The following is a 20,697-nucleotide window of genomic DNA, read 5'->3' as shown; positions in this document are numbered from 1 at the left end:
CCATGACTTCTGATGACGGTTGCAAAGACTGTCCTTTCTCCTGCTGATTGGTGGTTTTATATTTGTCATTTATTGGGTGAGCATGTATTTGTGGTTTTGTTTCTGGGCTTTCTGATTGTTCTATTGGCGGAGTTATCCTTCATGACAATACCACTGCGTTTTATTTATCGTAACTTAATTATAAGTTATGATATCTGGCAGCGTCACTCTTCTAGGTTGGCTATTTTCTTCAGGGTCGCGTGGGTATAACAAATACAGAAAATTGCTAAGAACATCTTTTGAGTTTTATTTATTTACTTATTCATTTAGATTTATTTATTTTGAGGGAGAGAAAGAGAAAGTACGAGTTGGGAAGGGGCAGAGAGAGGAGATCTGATTCTGAGCTGACTCTGCACCTCCGGGACAGAGCCCGTTAGGACTCAGTCTCACAGAAACGTGAGATCATGACCTGAGTTGAAACTAAGAGTTGGATGCTGAGCCAACTAAGCCACCCAGGTTCCCCATTTATCTTTTTTTAGTGTTATTGATTTATTTTTTAAGTACTTCTTTTTTTTTTTTTAATGTTTATTTTTGAGAGAGAGAGCGCGTGGGGGCGAGGGTCAAAGAGAGAGGGAGACACAGAATTCGAAGCAGGCTCCAGGCTGTGAGGTGTCATCATGGGATGCTTTCCTTAACATCACCCCAGCGATGGCCCTGCACTTTGGTCACTAGTAGTAGACTACAGCTTCTTTTTAATTTTTTTTTTTTCAACGTTTATTTATTTTTGGGACAGAGAGAGACAGAGCATGAACGGGGGAGGGGCAGAGAGAGAGGGAGACACAGAATCGGAAACAGGCTCCAGGCTCTGAGCCATCAGCCCAGAGCCTGACGCGGGGCTCGAACTCACGGACTGCGAGATCGTGACCTGGCTGAAGTCGGACGCTTAACCGACTGCGCCACCCAGGCGCCCCTACAGCTTCTTTTTAAAAATTGTTTTAAAAATTTAAAAATAGGTAAGATATAATTCACCTACCACTAAATTCACTCCTTTAAGAGTGGAAAATTCAATGGTTTGTAAGCATATTCACAAAGTTGTGTAACCATCACCACTGTCGAATCCCAGCATGTTTTCTCACCAGCTTCTTTGAGCTCTCCCAGGTGCAGCCATATTGATCCCTCCCCGATGGGCACACCAGCTGGGAGGCGTGAGCCTCAGAGGCGTTATCCCCCCACCTCTGTGCCCTTCTGAGCGGCCTGCAGTAACTGGACGACACCGCTCTGAAGGTCTGAAGGTCTGAATTCCAGTTCTGCAGGGCTCTTCTCTGAGTATCTGTAGTATCAGCATGACCCAGCACCTCCTCCGCTTCAGGTGTGGAATCCCAGTTCTGTGGGGCCGCTCTCCTGAGTGACTTCTTCTGTCATGTTACCCTGAGATGGGAGCTGCTCTCTGCCCATGTTACGCCTGTGTTGCCTCAGTGTCCACTTTTGCCTTTAAAATGCCTGTTTTAACCTGCTCTATTAAATTCCCTCTCTTATAACATTTGGGTGGATTCTCTTCCCATCTGGACCCTGACTGATGTAAACATTCTTGTACGCACATCACTGAAAGTTAATTTTATGATAGCGTCATGTGGAGTCGTGTACGTGCTGGAAGTGCCAGATTAAAAATCCGTTAAAATTTGATAGAAACGAGCCTCCAGGGAGTTTACATGAATTAAACTCAGAGTAACAGTGACTGGGAATAAGTATCTCCTCAACCCCATACCATAACTCTATATTTCTCATTTTAAAAATATTTTTAAGTCTTATATTTCAAAGTGTACTTTATTTATTCATAATTTCCCCAAACTGGAAATTTTTTTTTTTAATTTTTTTTTAACGTTTATTTATTTTTGAGACAGAGAGAGACAGAGCATGAATGGGGGAGGGGTAGAGAGAGAGGGAGACACAGAATCGGAAGCAGGCTCCAGGCTCCCAGCCATCAGCCCAGAGCCTGACGCGGGGCTCGAACTCACGGACCGCGAGATCGTGACCTGAACTGAAGTCGGACGCTCAACCGACTGAGCCACCCAGGCGCCCCTAACCAAACTGGAAATTAAAGTCACTTGACTGGGGAATAGATAAGTGTGGTATATCCATACCATGGAGTAGGACTTGGGAAGCAAATGTTTGGTTATTTCTGAGAGAGAGAGAGAGACAGGGCGCAAGCAGGGGAGGGGCAGAGAGAGGAGACACAGAATCCGAAGCAGATTTCAGGCTCTGGGCTGTCTGCAAAGAGCCCGAAATGGGGCTCGAATGAAGGAACCATGAGGTCATGACCTGAGCCGAATTCGAACACTTAACGGACTGACCCACCCAGGCGCCCCAAGGACTTGAGAAATAAAAACCAACAATGTATGTGTATTGATACATAAAATAAGAAGGATGAATCTGAAGTATATTGTACTCAGTCAAAGATACCAGACTCACAAGATTACATACTGTAAGATTCTATATGCATGGGACTTTCCAGAAAAGGCAAACCTATAGGCATGAAGTATAGATAGTAGCTGCCAGAGGATAGAGTGGTAAGGAAGTTTGACTTCAGAAGAGTAGCACGAAGGAATTTGAGGGCTGTGGTGAAATAGTTTTGGATTTTGGCTGTGGTGGTGGTTACACAGATCTCCGCATTTTGTCACAATTGCTGAAACTACATCAGAGTGAACTTTTGTGTATAGAAGTAAAATGAAAAAATTTTCTCTCAATAAATGATAGGTTACATGTTTTTACTTAAACATTTGCATTCTTTTAAATTCTCATAATAGACTTTTACATACATTTGTCATTCATTGTCATTTTCTTTTTTATCATGAGTGCTTAGTTATGTAGCCGGATTCACGTTTCTATTGACTTAAAGATCTCTTTATTAATTAACATATCTTTTCTTTCAAATATTAAAAATATATTTACTTGTTTATTTGCTTTTAACTTAAAATAGAGCTGAACTATTTGTTATTGCTAATACTAAAACGCATCGGATACTAAATTTATGGTTTTTATTTTTGGTGTCACAGCTTGTCACCTTTATTTTGCTAGTGGTTTATTTTACACATTTCAAATCTTGAATCCCTGTGAATTATGCCCTGTGTGAACTAAGTACCTAAGACTATTCCAAACTGTTGGGAATGACTTGCTGTTTGGAATATTCCATTCATTTCTCATTGCCTTGAAATGCTATATTTATTAGACTACATTCAAAAAAACACTCTTAATCATGGCCATGTTTCCACGAAGCAGATGCCAGACTACTTGTAGTGGAGCAATATTATACGTGTTGATATTTCCTAGGAAGTTTTCTTTTCGAAATGTTGTCAGTTTCGATTTTCATGTATTACAGATGAAGTTACGAATGCTTTTGTAAAGCACCTATTAAAGTACACAAAAACCAAAGAGAAAAAAGTATGTACAAAAGTTGGTTGACAGTGTTAGTGGAATTTGTCACAGTATATTGAGTTTCAGTGAAAGGGTCTATCTCCATTTCTTCAAGTAATGTTAGTGTCCTAGAAGAAAGAATAGGATTATGTAGACGAATAAAGACATTTTCTTTTGGACTGTCGATTTTCTGATTTATCTACGATTTTCATTCATTGCTTTCATGATTTTGATGAACTACCTTGCTTGATGCCACCCTCGTCCCCTGGCTTTTTATTTCCAGAGAATCGCTGACGGTGTCAGATACATTTTTTTATTTAAAAAATTCTTTTATTGCTTGATGGAATCTTTTTTTAAATCCTAGTATTTAAAAAAGTGAAGTCGACAAGCAGGTTCCTATTCCTGACACTTGTGTGTCTAAATTACACACTGGGTGCACATTGATCTCAGATGTAATCTGCAACTTTTGGGGAGTCCCTGACGGGCTCTTCTGCTTGGGTAACTATGTCAAGCACACCAACTTTCTCACGCTAGATAAAGATACACTCTCAGCTAACCTCCGTCGCCGCCCGCGGAGTCTGCACGAAATGGTAGCTCTGGCTTTCAGCGCTGACTGCTCCCACTGTCTGGTTCTGCGAGTGCCTGGTTTCGCAGGTGCCTGGTTCTACGCACCCCTGGTACCGCCTTCTGCCTCTGTGCGCTTCCGCCCCGTTTTTTCTTCCTTCCGGTTTCTTCTCGCGTTAAGAGCCGCTTCCGGAGTTGCTGGGTCTCTGACCTTTACTGGGGTCAGTTCTCCGTATTGAGGGAGGGATCGGGGAGCCCGGGACTGTTGGGCAAGGACCAATGGGGGCGCCTTGTGCCCGGGAGTCTGTGCCCTGGTGGTCGGTGCCCGATCGTGTGGAGGAGGTCCGTGGACCGGTGACGGCGGGATGGGGACGTGTCCATCAGCACTAGAGGTCGGGCCCCCCGGTGCTCAGTCCCTGCCGGAGCGGCCGGGGCCGTTCGCGGGGCCCGGTTCTGGAGGCCGCGGGAGGAGGGCGTGTGCCCGGAGGCGGTGGGAGAGGGACGGGGCTGCGGCCGGGAGGGGGGCGCGAGCGCGTCGGGTGGAGGCGGGGTGGTCCGGGAAGACGGGCGCCCCTGCCTGGGCTGACTCGGTTACCGCCCCGCCTCTTGGTTCTCCTTGTATCCTTCCTGGAGTCTGAGCGGCTCTCCAAGTCGGGTCGGTGACTGCTTCTTGAGGTGTGGTGTTACTCAGTCCGGCATTAGGGAAGGATCTCCCAAGAATCCCTTACTTTTTGTCTCATTGAATAGAAACATTGTTTGTTTGTTTGTTTGTTTGTTTGTTTGTTTTTCTTCTCGAAGGTTACTGACTTATTCAGAATCACAGTTTGTTAGTGGCGAAGACTGGAAGTTGTGTCTCCCGACTCCAGAGAGACTGCCTGCTTTTCCACACGAGGAAAGGCAAATTACTTTTAAAAAGAGCCTTTTGAGAAATGGCAACCAGGATCAAGAAATGAAAACATAGACCTTTCATTAAAGCATTGCTTTTTATCGTTTTCTGTGTAATCAGTAATCAAAGGTTTAGTAACAGTAGGGAAATTGATAAACAGTTTAATCAGGAGTATTTTTTTAAGTTTACTTATTTTGGGGAGAGAGCGAGCGAGCGAGCGAGTGCGAGAACCCAGAAGAAGCAGAGAAAGAGGGAGAGAGAATCCCAAGCCGGTTCAACACTGTCAACGCAGAGCCTGATGTGGGGCTTGATCCCACGAACCCTGAGATCTTGACCTGAAAGAGTAGAGGCTTAACTGACTGAGCCACCCAGGTGCCCCAGGTCGGGAATGTTTTTTACAGTAGTTTGGTGGAGAGTTAATGTTACGTCACTGAGTTGATGTTTTTATTTAAACTAACTTTTTTGTTGAAAAATTTTTTGTGAGCATCTAGAGAGGTTTAAACTGAAAAAAATCCCCAGGAAGCAAATATTTACGTTTACCCAGTGAAAACATTTATGCCCAACAGCTACTACATGATTGTGTCAGAGTCCTGTTAGATAGGTGGTCTTTGAACATCTGTTGTCCTTTCTGAAGGTGAAAGGCACTGACGCTCTTCCTATCTATTGGGTTGTATAGTTTTATAGGGCAGGAGCATTCAGGAGCCACCAGGCAGGCCAGCTCTTTTAGGACCTCATTTCTCCTGTAACTCAGCACATCACCAGAGTTGTCTACACTTTTCCAAGACACCAGAAAATGAACAAATCCCAGGTAAGTTGTTCATTCCCCACATTATTTTGCAGTGGACCTGGTGAGATTTGTGAGTCCCATACTAATGGGAAATTAGCAATAGATAGAAATCTACCTTTACAGAAAATACAAAGTAACAGATCAATAGCAAGGCTAAGATGGCTTGTAGATGCATGCTGATCATTCTATATTTTAGTGTTTCTAAGCTGACCTACAAATAATATCTCTGTTTCTGAAAACCATGGAGAAAGGAAGACAGTCTTTTGCATACAGACAGTTTTTTCAAGACACAGACTTTTTGGATGATATCAAAGAAGTTTTGGTCTTAACATAGGTACACATAGTGAATAACCTTCCTGTGACAGCCCTGAAATGAGTGCCTAAAACTATTCCTCACTGAAAGTAAAAGGGTTCAAGAGCTAGTTCAGGTAGTTAATTTAATGATAGTCTTGTTCGATCCTGGTATTAAACCTGATATGTTTAGGGGCGCCTAGGTGGCTCAGTAGGTTGAGCTTTTGAGTTTGGCTCAGGTCAGGATCTCACACTCTGTGAGTTTGAGCCCCGCGTCAGGCTCTGTGCTGACAGCTCAGAGCCTGGAGCCTGCTTCAGATTCTGTGTCTCCCGCTCTCTCTCTCTCACCCTCCCTTGTTCATGCTCTGTCTCTCTCTGTCTCAAAAATAAATAAAATGTTAAAAAAAAAAAAAAAAAAAAAAAAAAAGAACTCTCCATGAGTACTTTAGCTGGGTTGTGTATGCGAGTTGTATAGCCTATCGTTTAAAGTTAAATTCTCCAGTAAGTCTGTCTGAGCTTCTCCGTCAGATTCATCCCATAGCTTTCTACCTTGGTTTTTCTTCTTCACTGTTTGGGATCTGTCCAGGTAAAGGTTGCCAATGATTCAATTGTATTTACTGACCACTCTTTCCAGGAGACTCTTTGTCTCTTTTGATGGATACTGGAAAAATGGTTGAATAATACTGTTTATTGCTTTGAGTACTTCTAAAATATGTAAATTATCTTAATGTGTAATTGACAGGCATTTTCTCTTAGTTCACTAGTAATTTGAGATCTATCCATATGTAGCTTATTTCCTTTTTTTTTTTTTTTAATTAGAATCTTAATCAGGCTGCGGACTCAGTGCCAGAGGTCAGTCTCACGACAGTGAGATCATGACCTGAGCCGAAATCAAGAGTCACATGCTTTACCACCTAGACACCCCTGTAGTTTGTTTCTTTTAATGTTGGATTTTCCCGCTGTGTGGCCACACTGTATTCTAAATACTATATTTTACTGATAGACATGTAGGTAATTTGCGTGTTTCATTAATATAACAGCTGCTGTGAATATCCTTGTCATTCTCTATGGTAAATGCAGATGTATCTCCAGACCCTGGAGCATTGCTTCTCAGAGTGAGGATCTTTGGCCAGAAATGGCAGCGTCACCTCGAAACTTGTTTGACATGCAGATTGTGATCCACCATCCGAAACCTACTGGAAGAGAACTTTTGGAGGCCAGGCCCAGCAATCTGTGTTCTTACGGGATGTCCGTGTGATGGTTGATAACAGATTAAGTTTAAGAATCACTGGTCCAGTGTCCAGTGATTAATATTTTTGAGTTACAGGATATTAGGATTTCTCATTTTTCTAGGTAAATTGTTACTCATCAGAAAACTGTGTCTTGGGTGCCTGGGTGGCTCAGTCGGTTAAGTGTCTGACTTCAGCTCAGGTCACGATCTCACGGTTCGTGAGTTCGAGCCCCGCGTCGGGCTCTGGGCTCATGGCTCAGAGCCTGGAGCCTGCTTCCGATTCTGTGTCTCCCTCTCTCCCTGTCCCTCCCCCACTCATGCTCTGTCTCTCTCTGTCTCAAAAATAAATAAACGTTAAAAAAAAAATTAAAAAAAAAAAAAAAAAAGAAACCTGTGTCTTCTCCAGATACTGAAGTTATTTCTATTTCAAATGGTTAAAAACTTCACTGTTTAATTTGTATGTGTCTGATTATTGAGTTTGTGCAAATTTCATAAATTTATGGTATATAAGTGTTCAGTAATATTATAGTTTTCGGGTTGAATTCTTGCATACCTGTTGTTAGAATTATTTCTGTGCATTTCATGTTTTTTAATATACATGTATCCTCCCCCCCCCCCGGCGAGAGAGAGCGGGAGCTGGGAGAGGGGGACAGGGAAAATCTTCAGCCAACTCCACACTCAGGGTGTAGCCCGAATGAGCATGGATCCCACGTCCCTGGGGTAATGACCACAGCAGAAATCAAGAGTCTGGTGTTCAACTAAGCCACCCAGTATTATGTATTAAAATTTAAATATATTTTTATTTGCACTTTTTAATTGCTTGTTGCTGGCATGTTATTTTTTATATATTGACCTTATTTCCAACAAGTTTTCTACACTAATTTACTATACTATAATAGTTTACCTCCCAAATGTGTGGATTTTTTTATGTATACACATGTATAATCTGGGAATAGTGACACTGTTTTCCAGTTTTTATACCTTTTTTTCTTTATTGCCTTCTTACGTCCTCAAATATATAATATTAAATAGAAGCAAGAGTAAGGGGGAAGCTTTCCTTTCAGTATGGATTTTTGCTGTATTTTTTTGCATTTCTTGATGACATCAAGGATATGCAGTTCTGTTCCTAGTTATGTAAAATTTTTCTTTTTTTCATGAGTGCCTATTTAATTTTATTAAATGGTTTTGGTCATCTATTGAAATCATGATATGATTTATCTCCATTATCTTAGTAAATTACGTTAAATGTAATGTAAAATTAATACATTAATTTTAAATATAAAACTAAAGAGATATTTCTGAAATAAACCTAACCTGGTTATGATAATATTTTGTTTTGGAATTATGTATCTGTCCATGAAAGAGATTAACCAGGAAAGGTATTTTTTGCTGGTAAGGGATATGTTCTTGTTTGGATTTAGTATTTAGTGTCAAAGATATTTTGAATATGTAACAAGAATTCTTGAGTATTTCCTCCTGCTTTCCCCCCAAAATTGTGTTTTATTTTGTTTCTACTTTTTTAGGTATTCATTATATGTATTGCCATCTTTACCTGGAGTTAGTTTATTTCCCTCTCTTCTTTTCTTTCTTCATTGTTAAGTAGGCTCTGCACGAAATATGGGGCTCGAACTCATCACCCTGGCTTACAACATCCCATATTTTCCTTCTCCTCCCAGCCTCTGGCAATCCCTATTTTATGCTGTGTTACTATGAGATAGGGATTTTGTTTTTGTTTTTGTTTGTTTGTTTTTGAGATACTACTTATATATGGTAAGTTATACTATATGGTATTTCTTTTCCCTCTGACTTATTTCATTTAGCATGGTGCCCTCAAGGTCTGTCCATATTGTCACAAATGGCAGGATTTCCTTTGTTTTATGGTTGAATAGTATTCCATTGTGTGGGTGTGTCTATATATATACGTATTTATATATATACACACATTCTCATTACCCCATTCCTCTGTTGATGGATACTTAGGCTGTGTCATGCCTCAGCTATTGTCCATAGTGCTGCAGTGAACAGGGGATTACAGGTGTCTTTTGCAGTTTTCTTTCCATCCCTTTTGGATTTGTACCTAAAATTGGGATTGCTAGATCATCTGATAGTTCCATTTTTAATTTTTTGAGGGACCGCCGTAGTGTTTTCCAAGGTGGCAGCACCAGTTTACATTCTCACCAACAGTGAATGAGGGTTCCCTTCATGCCACATTCTTGCCATTTGTTATCTCTTGTCTTTTTGATAATAGCTATTCTGAGAGGTGTGAAAGTGGTATCTCATTGTGGTTTCGATTTGCATTTCCTTGATGATTCATGGTATTGAGCACCATTGCATATACATATTGGATTGGCCCTTTGTAGGTCTTTGGAAAAATGTCTGTTCAGGTCCTTTGTTCATTTTAATTGCATTATTTGCTTTTTGGTTTTTGTATTGTATGAGTTGTGTATACATTTTGGATATTGACGTCTTATCAGATACATGATTTGTGAATGTCTTTTCCCAATCTGTAAGTTACTTTTCAGTTTATGGACTGTTTGCTGGGCAGGGCTCTTAAGTTCGATAAAGTCTTGTTTGAGCTTTTGTTGCCTTGCTTTTGGCATCTTATCCAAAGAAAACATCATCCTAAAGAACAATATTGAGCTTCTCCCCTATGTTTTCTTCTAGGAATTGTATGGTATCAGTTCTTATGTTTAAGTCTGATTCATTTCAAGTTAATTTGTATGAGTGGTGTAAGATAGGGGTATAGTTTCATTCTCTTGCATGTAGGTGTCCCGTTATCCCGCCACCTTTTACTGAAGAGACTATCCCATCCCCATTGTGTGTTTTCAGCACTCTGTCAAAAATCAGTCGACCATATATGCGTGGGTTTATTGGGGGGTGTCTCTTCTGTTCCATTTGACTGCATCTGTTTTTATCATTGAAATAAGTCTCCCTTTCACTGCAGTTGGTATTCCCTGTAATGTACCTTAATTAGGCCTTCATTCACTTCGTTCATTAACCATTTATGAATAGTTAGTACGTGTCCTAATGTGTGCCAGCTGGTGAGGATTCTAAGAATGAGACATCGCTCTTTATAAGGATAAACTCTTAGAACTGTGTAGGGCATTAAAAGAACTCACGTGATTTTGACGTTACTGTAAGTCCTACGGTGGGGATCTTGTTTTGTTTTCCTTATGATTTTTCATTTCTGGTTAAAAATGAAAAGACAAGATTTTCAAGCCTAAAATAACATAATTGTTTTTTGTATTGGGTGACGTAACCCATTTGTATTTGTTCTTGTTAGGCTTTAGTCCCTCCATCTGACAATGTATTTCTTCCCTATGCTTTTTCTTGGTTGTGTGGGGCACCCCGACTGAGTGGGAGCCGGCAGGGGCGCCAGTGAAGAATTCACTCAAGACAGAACAGAAGAAATAGAAGTTTACTGGATATCCTGCAAGGGAACAGCTGGCAGGATGGCAAAGGGGAGACCGTCTGCTACTAGGCGGTGGTGAGGGGCTGTAGTTCTAGAGTAGCTGTAACTTTTCCCCCTTTTTTGGTAATCTTAGGCACTGTGCCTGCCGTGGGCAGCCCATTGGTCAGTGAGGGCCTGTGGCTTAATGAGCCTGTTCACGTCAGCTTGGTGGTCGTGGTCGTGGTCGCTGTGGGTCCTTTTGCCTTGCTCAAGCTTTGACTGCTCAAGCCTGTTGTATACACAGGTGGTCTCTAGAGGTTGTTCTTTTGTATTTTATTGGATTATTTTGTTTTGTTTTTTCAACACTGCATCAGTCAGCTTGTGTCGTAACAAAGGATTCCTAAATTTATTTTTTGTTTGTGTCTGTGATCTTAGGGGCTAAGGCGTGGCTCTGTTCCCTGTGCTGTGCATTGTGGGGTCAAGGATGAAGGATGATGTCTCTGAAAACTTCTCCCTGAAGTGACACATTTCCCTTGTACTACTTTTCATTGGACAAAGCAAGTCACGTGGCCCAGGTTCATGTCAGGGGCAGGATTTGTAATGTACCCTTATGGGAAGGCTGGGGGACCAGGACTTAAAGTTTACTCCTTTTAGAGTGGTTCAGTATTTAAGTTTTATTCTAATATTAATTATCATTTAAGTTTAAATTGTGGTTATAGTTTGTAATTTTCTATTAACATATGAAAGGACCTTTATTATTACTGCAATTCGACCTTTACATTTACTTCAGTCATCTTCTGCTATCCCGTATTTTGTGGAAGCCCTCTGAAGTATTTTGTTTTCCTTAATGAAGAATATTTGTAATACTGTTTTTCAAACAGTTTGATGGGGCACCTGGGTGGCTCAGTCACTTTAGCATCCTTCTCTTGATTTCGGTCCAGGTCATGATCTCACGGTTCCTGGGATGGAGCCGTGCTTGGGGCTCCACTCTCACAGCATGGAGCCTGCTTGGGATCCTCTCTGTCCCTTTCTCTCTGCCCTTCCCCTGCTCGTGCTCTTTCTCTCTCTCAAAATAAATAAAGAAACCTAAAAAAAATTCTTGAAGCAGTTTCATTAAAGGACAGAGCTGGTATGTCAGGAATGATTTGGAATTGAATATATCTCTTGATTGGTGAATTCTAATCATGTGCCTGGATAATACTATGTTAAGTAAGTTTTCTGGATTAGCTAGTGCAATCCTACACCACCTTTATGCTGTAGGTACTGAAATTACAGAAGCATATAAGGATTTACATTCGGGATCTATATAGAATAGTTCATTTGCAGAAAATGCAGTTTGAGAAGTGGACAAATTTGAGATCTCTTGAGTCCGAGTCTACCAGGAGATGCCTCTTCTGCCAATTTGCTACTTGAAATGTGGGAACCGGAACTCACATTACAAGTGATACTGGAAGTGTTCTCAGTGGTTCCTGAGGTGCCTACTGGTTTTGAAAATGACTCAGGAAGATCTTTGTGTGCTGCTGATTTTATCATCTTGCTCCACCTCACTTCTTCATAGACTTGTCATGTCTCAGTGTATTCTCCCACTTCAGATACTTAAGGAACCTCAGACTTTATACTCACGATATGTAGCTGCATCAACAGGTAGAAACATGTTATTTACATATATTTTTTTAACTTTTTTATGTTTATTTTTGAGAGAGAGAGAGAGAGAGAGGGAGAGACAAAGACAGAACATGAGTTGGGGAGGAGCAGGGAGAGAGGGAGATACAGAATCCCAAGCAGGCTTCATGCTGTCCATACAGAAAACGATGTGGGGTTCAAACCCGTGACCAGTGAGATCATGACCTGAGCCAAACTTAGCCCCCCAGGCACCCTTCTGCTTTTACCTTTTAAACTGGAGAATAAGGGGCGCCTGGGTGGCGCAGTCGGTTAAGCATCCGACTTCAGCCAGGTCACAATCTCGCGGTCCGTGAGTTCGAGCCCCGCGTCAGGCTCTGGGCTGATGGCTCAGAGCCTGGAGCCTGTTTCAGATTCTGTGTCTCCCTCTCTCTCTGCCCCTCCCCCGTTCATGCTCTGTCTCTCTCTGTCCCAAAAATAAAAATAAAAACGTTGAAAAAAAATAAAAAATAAATAAACTGGAGAATAAAAATTTGTAACAAAATGTATTGATAGTATATTCATGTAATTCATAAATATCAAGTTTGGTAGTACTCAAAAGTGTTCTTTTTTTTTTTAATTTTTTTTAATGTTTATTCATTTTTGAGAGACAGATCGTGAGCAGGGAAGGGGCAGGGAGAAAGGGAGACACAGAATCCGAAACAGGCTCCAGGCTCCGAGCTGTCAGCAGAGCCCAGCGCGGGGCTTGAACTCACGAATTGCGAAATTGTGACCTGAGTCGAACTCGGACGCTCAACCTACTGAGTTACCCGGGCGCCCCAGTACTCCAAAATATTCTTTAAGGTGGAAAGTGTTCACACATTTTGAAGACTCCGTCTAAATTTACTCTGTGATCCATTCCATGAATTCCTTTATGGCCCTTCCTGTCATCACAGATCCAGGGTGGATTCTTATCTTTTCCTCCACCATTTGCCCTCTTCTCATTTCGCAAATGTGTTAAAGGAGTCCCGCCTTTGCTTGCACCTGGGACCATGACCCTGTGTTCATGAGAGCACGGGGTTCCTGTTCTCCTACAGCCGTTGTTCAGTGAGGCCCCTCACAGAGCTAATTTTGCTGCTTGTTTGTTTTAGTCTGTATTATGCGTACTTCACCTTAGTGATTGTAACCTGTTACTGCATGTTTTCTTATCAGAATATGTGCTCCTTGAATACAAGAACAGTTTTATTAATCTTAGCATTTCTAAGAATTGGAACAGTTCCGGGTACATTGTGGGATTCGGTGATTTTTACATTAATAATACCCTGAAGCAATGGCATAGTGTTTGTTAGATTTCTCGTCTTCCCTCAAAGCCTAAAGCCAAACACACCTTCTGCAGACTATTTTGGTAATCATGAGAATGATGGGTTCCCATACAGCTTTTCCATGTCACCCACTTCTGAACATTTCAGATTGAACAGAAATTCCAGGGATCAGTATCATTTAAGGATGTGACCGTGGGCTTCACCCAGGAGGAGTGGCAGTGCTTGGACTCAAGTCAGAGGTCCCTGTACAGGGACGTGATGCTGGAGAACTACAGCCACCTTGTCTCAGTGGGTAAGGACTGTTTTTATATAATTCCAAGTAGCATGTTTTGATTGTGTTAATTATGAGGCGTATAGGCTCGGTGCCGCGTTGAATGATATTTAAGATCGGAATTCAGGAGTCATTGCCGATTGACCACTTTTGGGCGCCAGGAAGGTAGTTGTGTTTACCTCTCCAGTGAAGTGTTCCGTGGCTTCTTCACTGAGCAGCTGCAGCGGCTTCCTCCTCTTCCAGAGGCCCTGAAGTCTAGGCCACCTGGTCTGAATCCTGAATGATTTCACGTTGACAGGGTCCTGTGCTACCAAACCAGAGGTGATCTTCAGGCTGGAGCAAGGAGAGGAGCCATGGATATCGGAGGAAGAATTCCCAAGCCAGAGCCTCCCAGGTGAGTTGATACATAACGGCACCGATGAGCATCAGGACATTTATTATCTTCCCATGATTAACCCAGGGCTGGACAACTTTGGAATGTGTTTTTAAGGTACCTGTTTAGAAGTCATAATCCAGTGAGTGACTGAGAATACTGGTTATTGAACCAAACCTCCAGATTCTGCTCTCACGAAAAATGTTCCAGTTTGATTCACGTTTTGAATATTCACCATTCTTACATTGGTCAACAGACCAATCTTTGCCTTCCTCCCCTTTGCCATCGTTTTCCTGAATGAGTCTGTGTTTCTCAAAGCAGTGTCAGCCTCCGACCTTACCTGCGTTGTTGCACTGCATTCCTGCTGTTCCCAGGCATTGTTTCATACACTGATTTTCCGACCTAAATAATTTTTGAGTGCTTGTTGTTGTCTAAATACCATAGTAGTGAGAGGCTCGTGGGTGGCTCAGTCAGTTGAGCGTCTGACTTCAGCTCAGGTCATGATCTTGCTGTCCATGAGTCGAGCCCTGCATCGGGCTCTGTGCTGACAGCTCAGAGCCTGGAGCTTGCTTCAGATTCTGTGTCTCCCTCTCTCTTGGCTCTCCCCCACTCGTGCTCTGTCTCTCTCTCTCAAAAATGGATAAACATGAAAAAAAATTTTTTTGATTAAAAACAATTAATAAATGCCATGGCAGTGAAAGAATAATGTGCCAGTGACTTTATACAAGTAGCACTAGTGGCCAAGAGATACACGCAGAGGTGGTCAACATCACTAACGTGAGGGACATGCGCATCCGAGCCACATCACACCATTTAGAATGGCTAGCACCAAGAAGACAAGAGAGAACAAGTGTTGGCGAGGATGAGGAGAAAAGGGAACTCTTGTGCACTGTCGGTGGTGGTGATGTAAATTGGTTCACCTACTGTGGAAGAGGGTGTGGAGATTCCTCAGGCAGTTAAATATAGAACTGTCCTAGGATCCCGCAGTTGTACTTGGGAACATACCCAAAGAAAATGAAAAGAGGATATCGAAGAGAATATACACATTCATGTGTATCACGGCCGTATTCACAATAGCCAGATCTGGACACAACCTGCGTGCTCGTCAGTTCATGAATGGCTAAAGGAAGAAAAGAGAGTAGTATCATTCAGTCATGAGAAATGACATCTTGCCACTTTAAGAGAAAGACAGTTACCGTGTGGTGTCACTTATATCTGGAATCCGGAAAAGGGAAACTCATGATAACAGAGGGTACTGTGGTGGTTCCCAGGGGATGGGGAGTGGGAAAGGAGGGATGGTACAAGATCAGAAGAGATAAGTAAGCCGTAGAGATGGCGGATACCATATCAAGAATGCAGACGGTATCGTATTGTGATAATCACACTTGCCAAGACACCAGAACTGAATCGTTCCAATCACTAATAAGGCATGGGAATTGTGTAACATAATAAAGGTGCTGATTATTGGTACAGTAGCAGTCATAATACAGTATATAATTGTCTGAAACTAATGTGCACCTTGAATTTATATAGTTATATGTCTCATACATTTAAAAAGTAGCACTAGAAAGAGATACTTCTGCGTATTAACGCTGTGTAGTGGTATAAAATGACCTTGGAAATTAGGGCAGAGTTAAATTGTGCTGCTTTAAGAAGAGTAGTCAGGGGAGACCTAAAGTAGGAGATCAGCCACCATTAGAGCAGGATTTGAGTGAAATGTTTGTGTGAGTTGGGTGGTTTCTGCCTCTTCTCAGCAAGGGGAATAGCACCCACTAAGCCAATGAGCAGGAATGTGTTTGGTGTTTTTTGGGAAATAGCGGGGAAAAAAAAAAAGTCACAATGGCCAGAGGGGAGTGAGTGATTGATGAGTGTGGGACAGGAAATGACGTCAGGCAGTTGTGGTCCACAAGGTAAATATCATAAGTCTTATTAAAGTTTTTAATGTTATCCTTTTTAGTATATTTTGGTTAACAAGCAATGCGTGGTTTATGTTTATAAGATCTTTCTCGCCCGTGGAGAAGATATTGGGAAGAGCATAAGCACTACAGATGTCGCTAGAGGACGCTTGTCGTTTTCCTTAAGGGTGATTATGGTCAGTCCCGATTGGAAGGCATGGAGGTAACGAGAGGAGGGTGGATTCTCTCTGTGTCGGGAAGAAGAGTAACAGAAAGGGAAGAGAGGGTGGGACTTGAAGGATTTTAAAGAATAATGGTTGAAAGCTTCCCAAGTTCGGCAGAAGACCTAATAGTATTCATTGAAGAATCTGCGTGAACTCCAAGTAAGATAAATGCAAAGGGATCCACGCCAATGGCATGTCATGATTACATTTCTAAAAACAAGAGAATGTTTCAAAGTAGCCGGAGAGAAACATCTCCTTTTCTTTGGAAATGATAGTGGATGTTTCAGCCAAAAGCATGGAAGCTAGAGGGAAATAATGCCCTTATTTGATACTGAAAGAAAAGAACTTTCAGACAAAAGCGGTATCTTATGAACATATATTCATGAAAGGAGAGCTGAAGATACCATAAAAAGGAAAACTAAGAGAAAGTGTTGTAAGCAAACAAAGCTTTTAAAAATGGCTAGAGGAAGTTCTCTGAATCGAAAGGAAATAACACTAGAAAGCTGGAACTTTAGGGGCGCCTGGGTGGCTTGGTCGGTTAAGCGTCCGACTTCGGCTCAGGTCATGATCTCACGGTCCATGAGTTCGAGCCCCGTGTCGGGCTCGGTGCTGACAGCTCAGAGCCTGGAGCCTGTTTCAGATTCTGTGTCTCCCTCTCTCTCTGCCCCTCCCCTGTTCATGCTCTGTCTCTCTCTGTCTCAAAAATAAATAAACGTTAAAAAAAAAATTAAAAAAAAAAAAAAAAAAAAAAAAAGCTGGAACTTTAGAAAAGAAAGAAAATGGAAGTGGCAAAAATAAGGGTAAAAGTAATGGAGTTTCCTTCTCATGAGTTTCTATAATCATATTTGATTCAGGCAAAATTTAGAAATATCTCATGATTTGATGCTCTATGTGTGGAGAAAATGATATAATTACATTTAAAAGATAGAATAAAGGGCTTTACATGGAATTAAAGTGTTACATTTCTCTTGAAGTGATAAGATGTTTTGATCCGAGAAGACTATGATAAATTATATATGTGCCTTTTACCTAGAAATGGTCTCATATACCTAGAACAACCACTAAAAAATTACTTGAAGTGGTACACTCAGAAATAGTATAAACAGAAAGAAATGAAATACTCTAAATTAATGAAGATGGAATGTTTAAAAAAATGTTCAGGTAACCAGTAAGAAAATAAGTTAGGAACAGATGAATGAGAAATTGAGAAAACAATCGAAAAATAAAATGGCAGACTTAAACCTTGACATTAGCAGTGTTCACCATCAGTGTAAATGCACTAAATACACCAATAGGCGTATAAATTGGTAGACTGCATGAAACAGAAAACATGATGCAGAAATATGTTATCTACAAAAAATTCACTTCAGAGAGAACATAGTGAGGTTGATAGGGAATAGAAAAAGATGGGGGCGCCTGGGTGGCTCGGTTAAGCATCTGAGTTGGCTCAGGTCATGATCTCACAGTTCGTGAGTTTGATCCCCACGTCAGGCTCTGTGGTGACAGTTGAGATCCTGGAACCTGCTTCAGATACTGTGTCTCCCTCTCTCTCTTCCCCTACCCTGCTCATGCTCTGTTTCTCTCTCTCAAAAATCAACAATAAAATTTTATGAAAAAGATGTACTATGCAAATATTAATGAAAACAAAAGCAAGATTGACTCCATGAATATCAGATAAAGTAGTCTCGACAGCAAAGAAAATTATTAGAGGAAAACAGGCAGTGATCCAAAATGTGACCGCACCAAACAACAGAACCTCCTAGGACACAAATCAAAACTGACTGAACTGAACGGATAAATAAACAAATCTTCAATTATATTTGGGGAATTCAGCACCTTACTGTTAGTAATTGGTAGAACTTGTAGACAACAGATATGAATTAATAGCAGATGTGGAAGAGCTGCAGAGCACATCCCTGAACAGGATTGAACGAAAATGTAGAATACTACCTAAAAGACTGGGGTACCTGAGTGGCTCAGTTGGTTAGGAATACTACCTAAAAGAGCAGGATATGTGTTCTCCTCCAGTGCTCGTGGAGCATTCAGTAAGGTAAAACATATACTGGGCCATGAAGAAAGCTTAGGAAATTTTGCAGAACTGAAATCATGCTATGTTGTCCGTACATAAAGAAATCAAACTGTGGGGACACCTGTGTGGCTGAGTTGGTTGGGGTCTGACTTCGGCTCAGGTCATGATCTCACGGATTGTGAGTTCAAGCCCCATGCTGGGCTCTGTGCTTACAGCTCAGAGCCTAGATCTTGCTTCAGATTCTGTGTTTCCCTCTCTCTCTGCCCCTCCCCGACTTGTGTTTTGTCTCTCTCTCAAAAATAAATAAAAACATTACCCCCCTCCCAAAAAAAAAAAAAAAACCCAAAACAAAAAACAAAAAAGAAAAACTGAATCAGTAACAGGGAGTCAACAAACCTTACGAATTAAACAAGACCCATGTAAGTAAAGCATGAATCAAAGAAGTCTCAAAGGAAATTTTAAAAATACTTAGAACTAAATGAAAAAGTATACCAATTTGTGTGTGAAGCAGCTTAAAGTGCTGTTATGGAAGTTTATAGTAATAAATGCTAACATTGGATAAGATGAAAGGTCTCGAATCCATAATGAACTTTCTACCTGAAGAAAGTGGAAAAGAACAGAGTAAATCCACAGCAAGTAGGAGAAAGAAAATGAAAAAAGCAGAAATCAATGAAGTTTATAATAGGAAAACAGAGAAACCTAATGATACAAAGCCAGTGCTTAGAAAAAAAATAAAATTGATAAACCTAGCAGTCTTCACACACACGCACACACACCCCAAACCACCAATGAGTGGCGCTATCACTTCTGCATTCATTAACAGGGTGATACTTTAAATGTTATGCTTTTAATTTGACAGTCAAGAAGAGATGGATCAATTCTTTAGAAATCCTAAACTACCAAACTCAAGATGACATGGACAATTTGGATGGTCCATAGATTGTCATAAAGGTGACGTAGATAATTTGAATTAAAGAAATTTAATGTAAAAAAATAGATTAAAAAAATCTACAGATGTTTTTACCATCTATCAAACATGTAACCATTTAAGGAGGAATTAACACTGATTTTACACAATCTCTTGTAGAAAAATAGAAGGAAAAAGTTCTTTTTTTTTTCAATATATGAAGTTTATTGTCAAATTGCCTTCCATACAACACTCAGTGCTCATCCCAAAAGATGCCCTCTTCACTACCCATCACCCACCCTCCCCTCCCTCCCACCCCCCATCAACCCACAGTTTGTTCTCAGTTTTTAAGAGTCTCTTCTGCTTTGGCTCTCTCCCACTCTAACCTCCTTTTTTTTTTTTTTTTTTTTTTTTTCCTAGAAGGAAACAGTTCTAATGGAGTTTTTTTCTTATCCCGATACCAAAACCATGTAACGATTGCCCAGGAAACAATCAATCTATAGATCGATATGTCCCATAAATTTACTAGCACAATTCCTTAACAAAGTATTAGCAAATAGAAACTAGCCATATATAAAAAGAATCCTACACTGTGACCGAGTGGGATATATTCCCAGTATGCAAAAGTGGTTCAACATTCCAGAACCAATCAGCGTAATCTACCATAGGCTGACAAAGATGCTGTTATACATAAAATTGCTTTATTAATTTCCTTTCAGATTGTTGATTGCAGTTGCATAGAAGCCTCACCTGATTTGGGGGTGGTTATATTGTGGCTTACAGCTTTTCTGAATTTATTTATTACCTCGAGTGGCCTTTTTGTAAATTCCTAGGGATGATTTGTAGTTAGAGGGAACTTTTCCACTCTTTCTTTAAGGCCAAAGAATTGTTTCCTTAATCGCAAAAGCAGATGGTCGCTCTTGGAAGAAAAACTACAAATAATTCTTAGGAATATAGATGCAGAACTCCAAATAAAGTCCAACGGTGTAGGAAAAGAATTATATACCATGACGAATTAGGATTTATTCCAAACCTGCAAGCTCATTCAACATTCAAAAATCAATTAACATAATCCATCCCATCAGTAAGCTGCAGAAAGAAAAACTGTATGATCCTTTGATAGGATCCTTTGATGCAGAAGAAGCATTTAACAGAATCCATGTATGATTAAAATTCAGCAAACTAGGAATAGAGAATTTCCTCAAGTTGATGAAAAACATCTACCAAAAAATCTGTTAACATCACATATAATAAAGAGAAACTGGGTGCTTTCTCTCTAAGATCAGGAGCAAGTCAGGGCCATCCGGTTTCACCACTCTTATTTAGACATCTTAGTAGAAATCCTAGGTAATGCAACAAAACAGGGATATGAAAGGTGACAAGGGAAGAAATAAAACTCTTCTTTTTGCAGAGATTCGATTGTCTAAGAATCCTAATGCGGCACACTCCTACAACATAGAAGTCATTTATAGGAAGGTTGCTGGATACAAGCTTAATATTCAATAGGCATTTGCCTTATTAATATTTTAGTTGTAGT

General features: G+C 40.8%; 2 protein-coding genes across 12 annotated transcripts in view; both read left to right on the top strand.

Moving 5' to 3' along the window:
* LOC115527631 (zinc finger protein 33B-like) overlaps window positions 1-20,697 on the top strand; it is a 48,681-nt gene that overhangs the window by 8,987 nt on the left and 18,997 nt on the right. For 3 of the 9 annotated variants that reach the window (XM_030335402.1, XM_030335395.1, XM_030335396.1), the window contains one exon: window positions 14,031-14,126. In XM_030335402.1, the coding sequence (XP_030191262.1) occupies window positions 14,031-14,126 (96 nt within the window). Of the gene's footprint in view, window positions 1-3,709; window positions 4,347-12,904; window positions 13,754-14,030; window positions 14,127-20,697 lie in introns of those variants that run through there. The other 6 variants (XM_030335399.1, XM_030335400.1, XM_030335387.1 and 3 more) reach the window with 5 other exon arrangements.
* The window catches only part of LOC115527635 (zinc finger protein 37A-like), a 123,873-nt gene continuing 117,217 nt past the window's right edge, over window positions 14,042-20,697 (top strand). Inside the window, exon 1 of one of the 3 annotated variants that reach the window (XM_030335411.1) lies at window positions 14,042-14,126. The gene's annotated coding sequence lies outside the window, so the exon portion shown is untranslated. The remainder of the gene's footprint in view (window positions 14,127-20,697) is intronic. The other 2 variants (XM_032595230.1, XM_032595228.1) reach the window with 2 other exon arrangements.

The sequence above is a fragment of the Lynx canadensis genome, chromosome D2 (assembly GCF_007474595.2).
Source record: "Lynx canadensis isolate LIC74 chromosome D2, mLynCan4.pri.v2, whole genome shotgun sequence".
Taxonomy (NCBI): Eukaryota; Metazoa; Chordata; class Mammalia; order Carnivora; family Felidae; genus Lynx; species Lynx canadensis.
The sequence above is the reverse complement of the archived record's forward strand: the minus strand, read 5'-3'. Positions and strand labels throughout refer to the sequence as shown.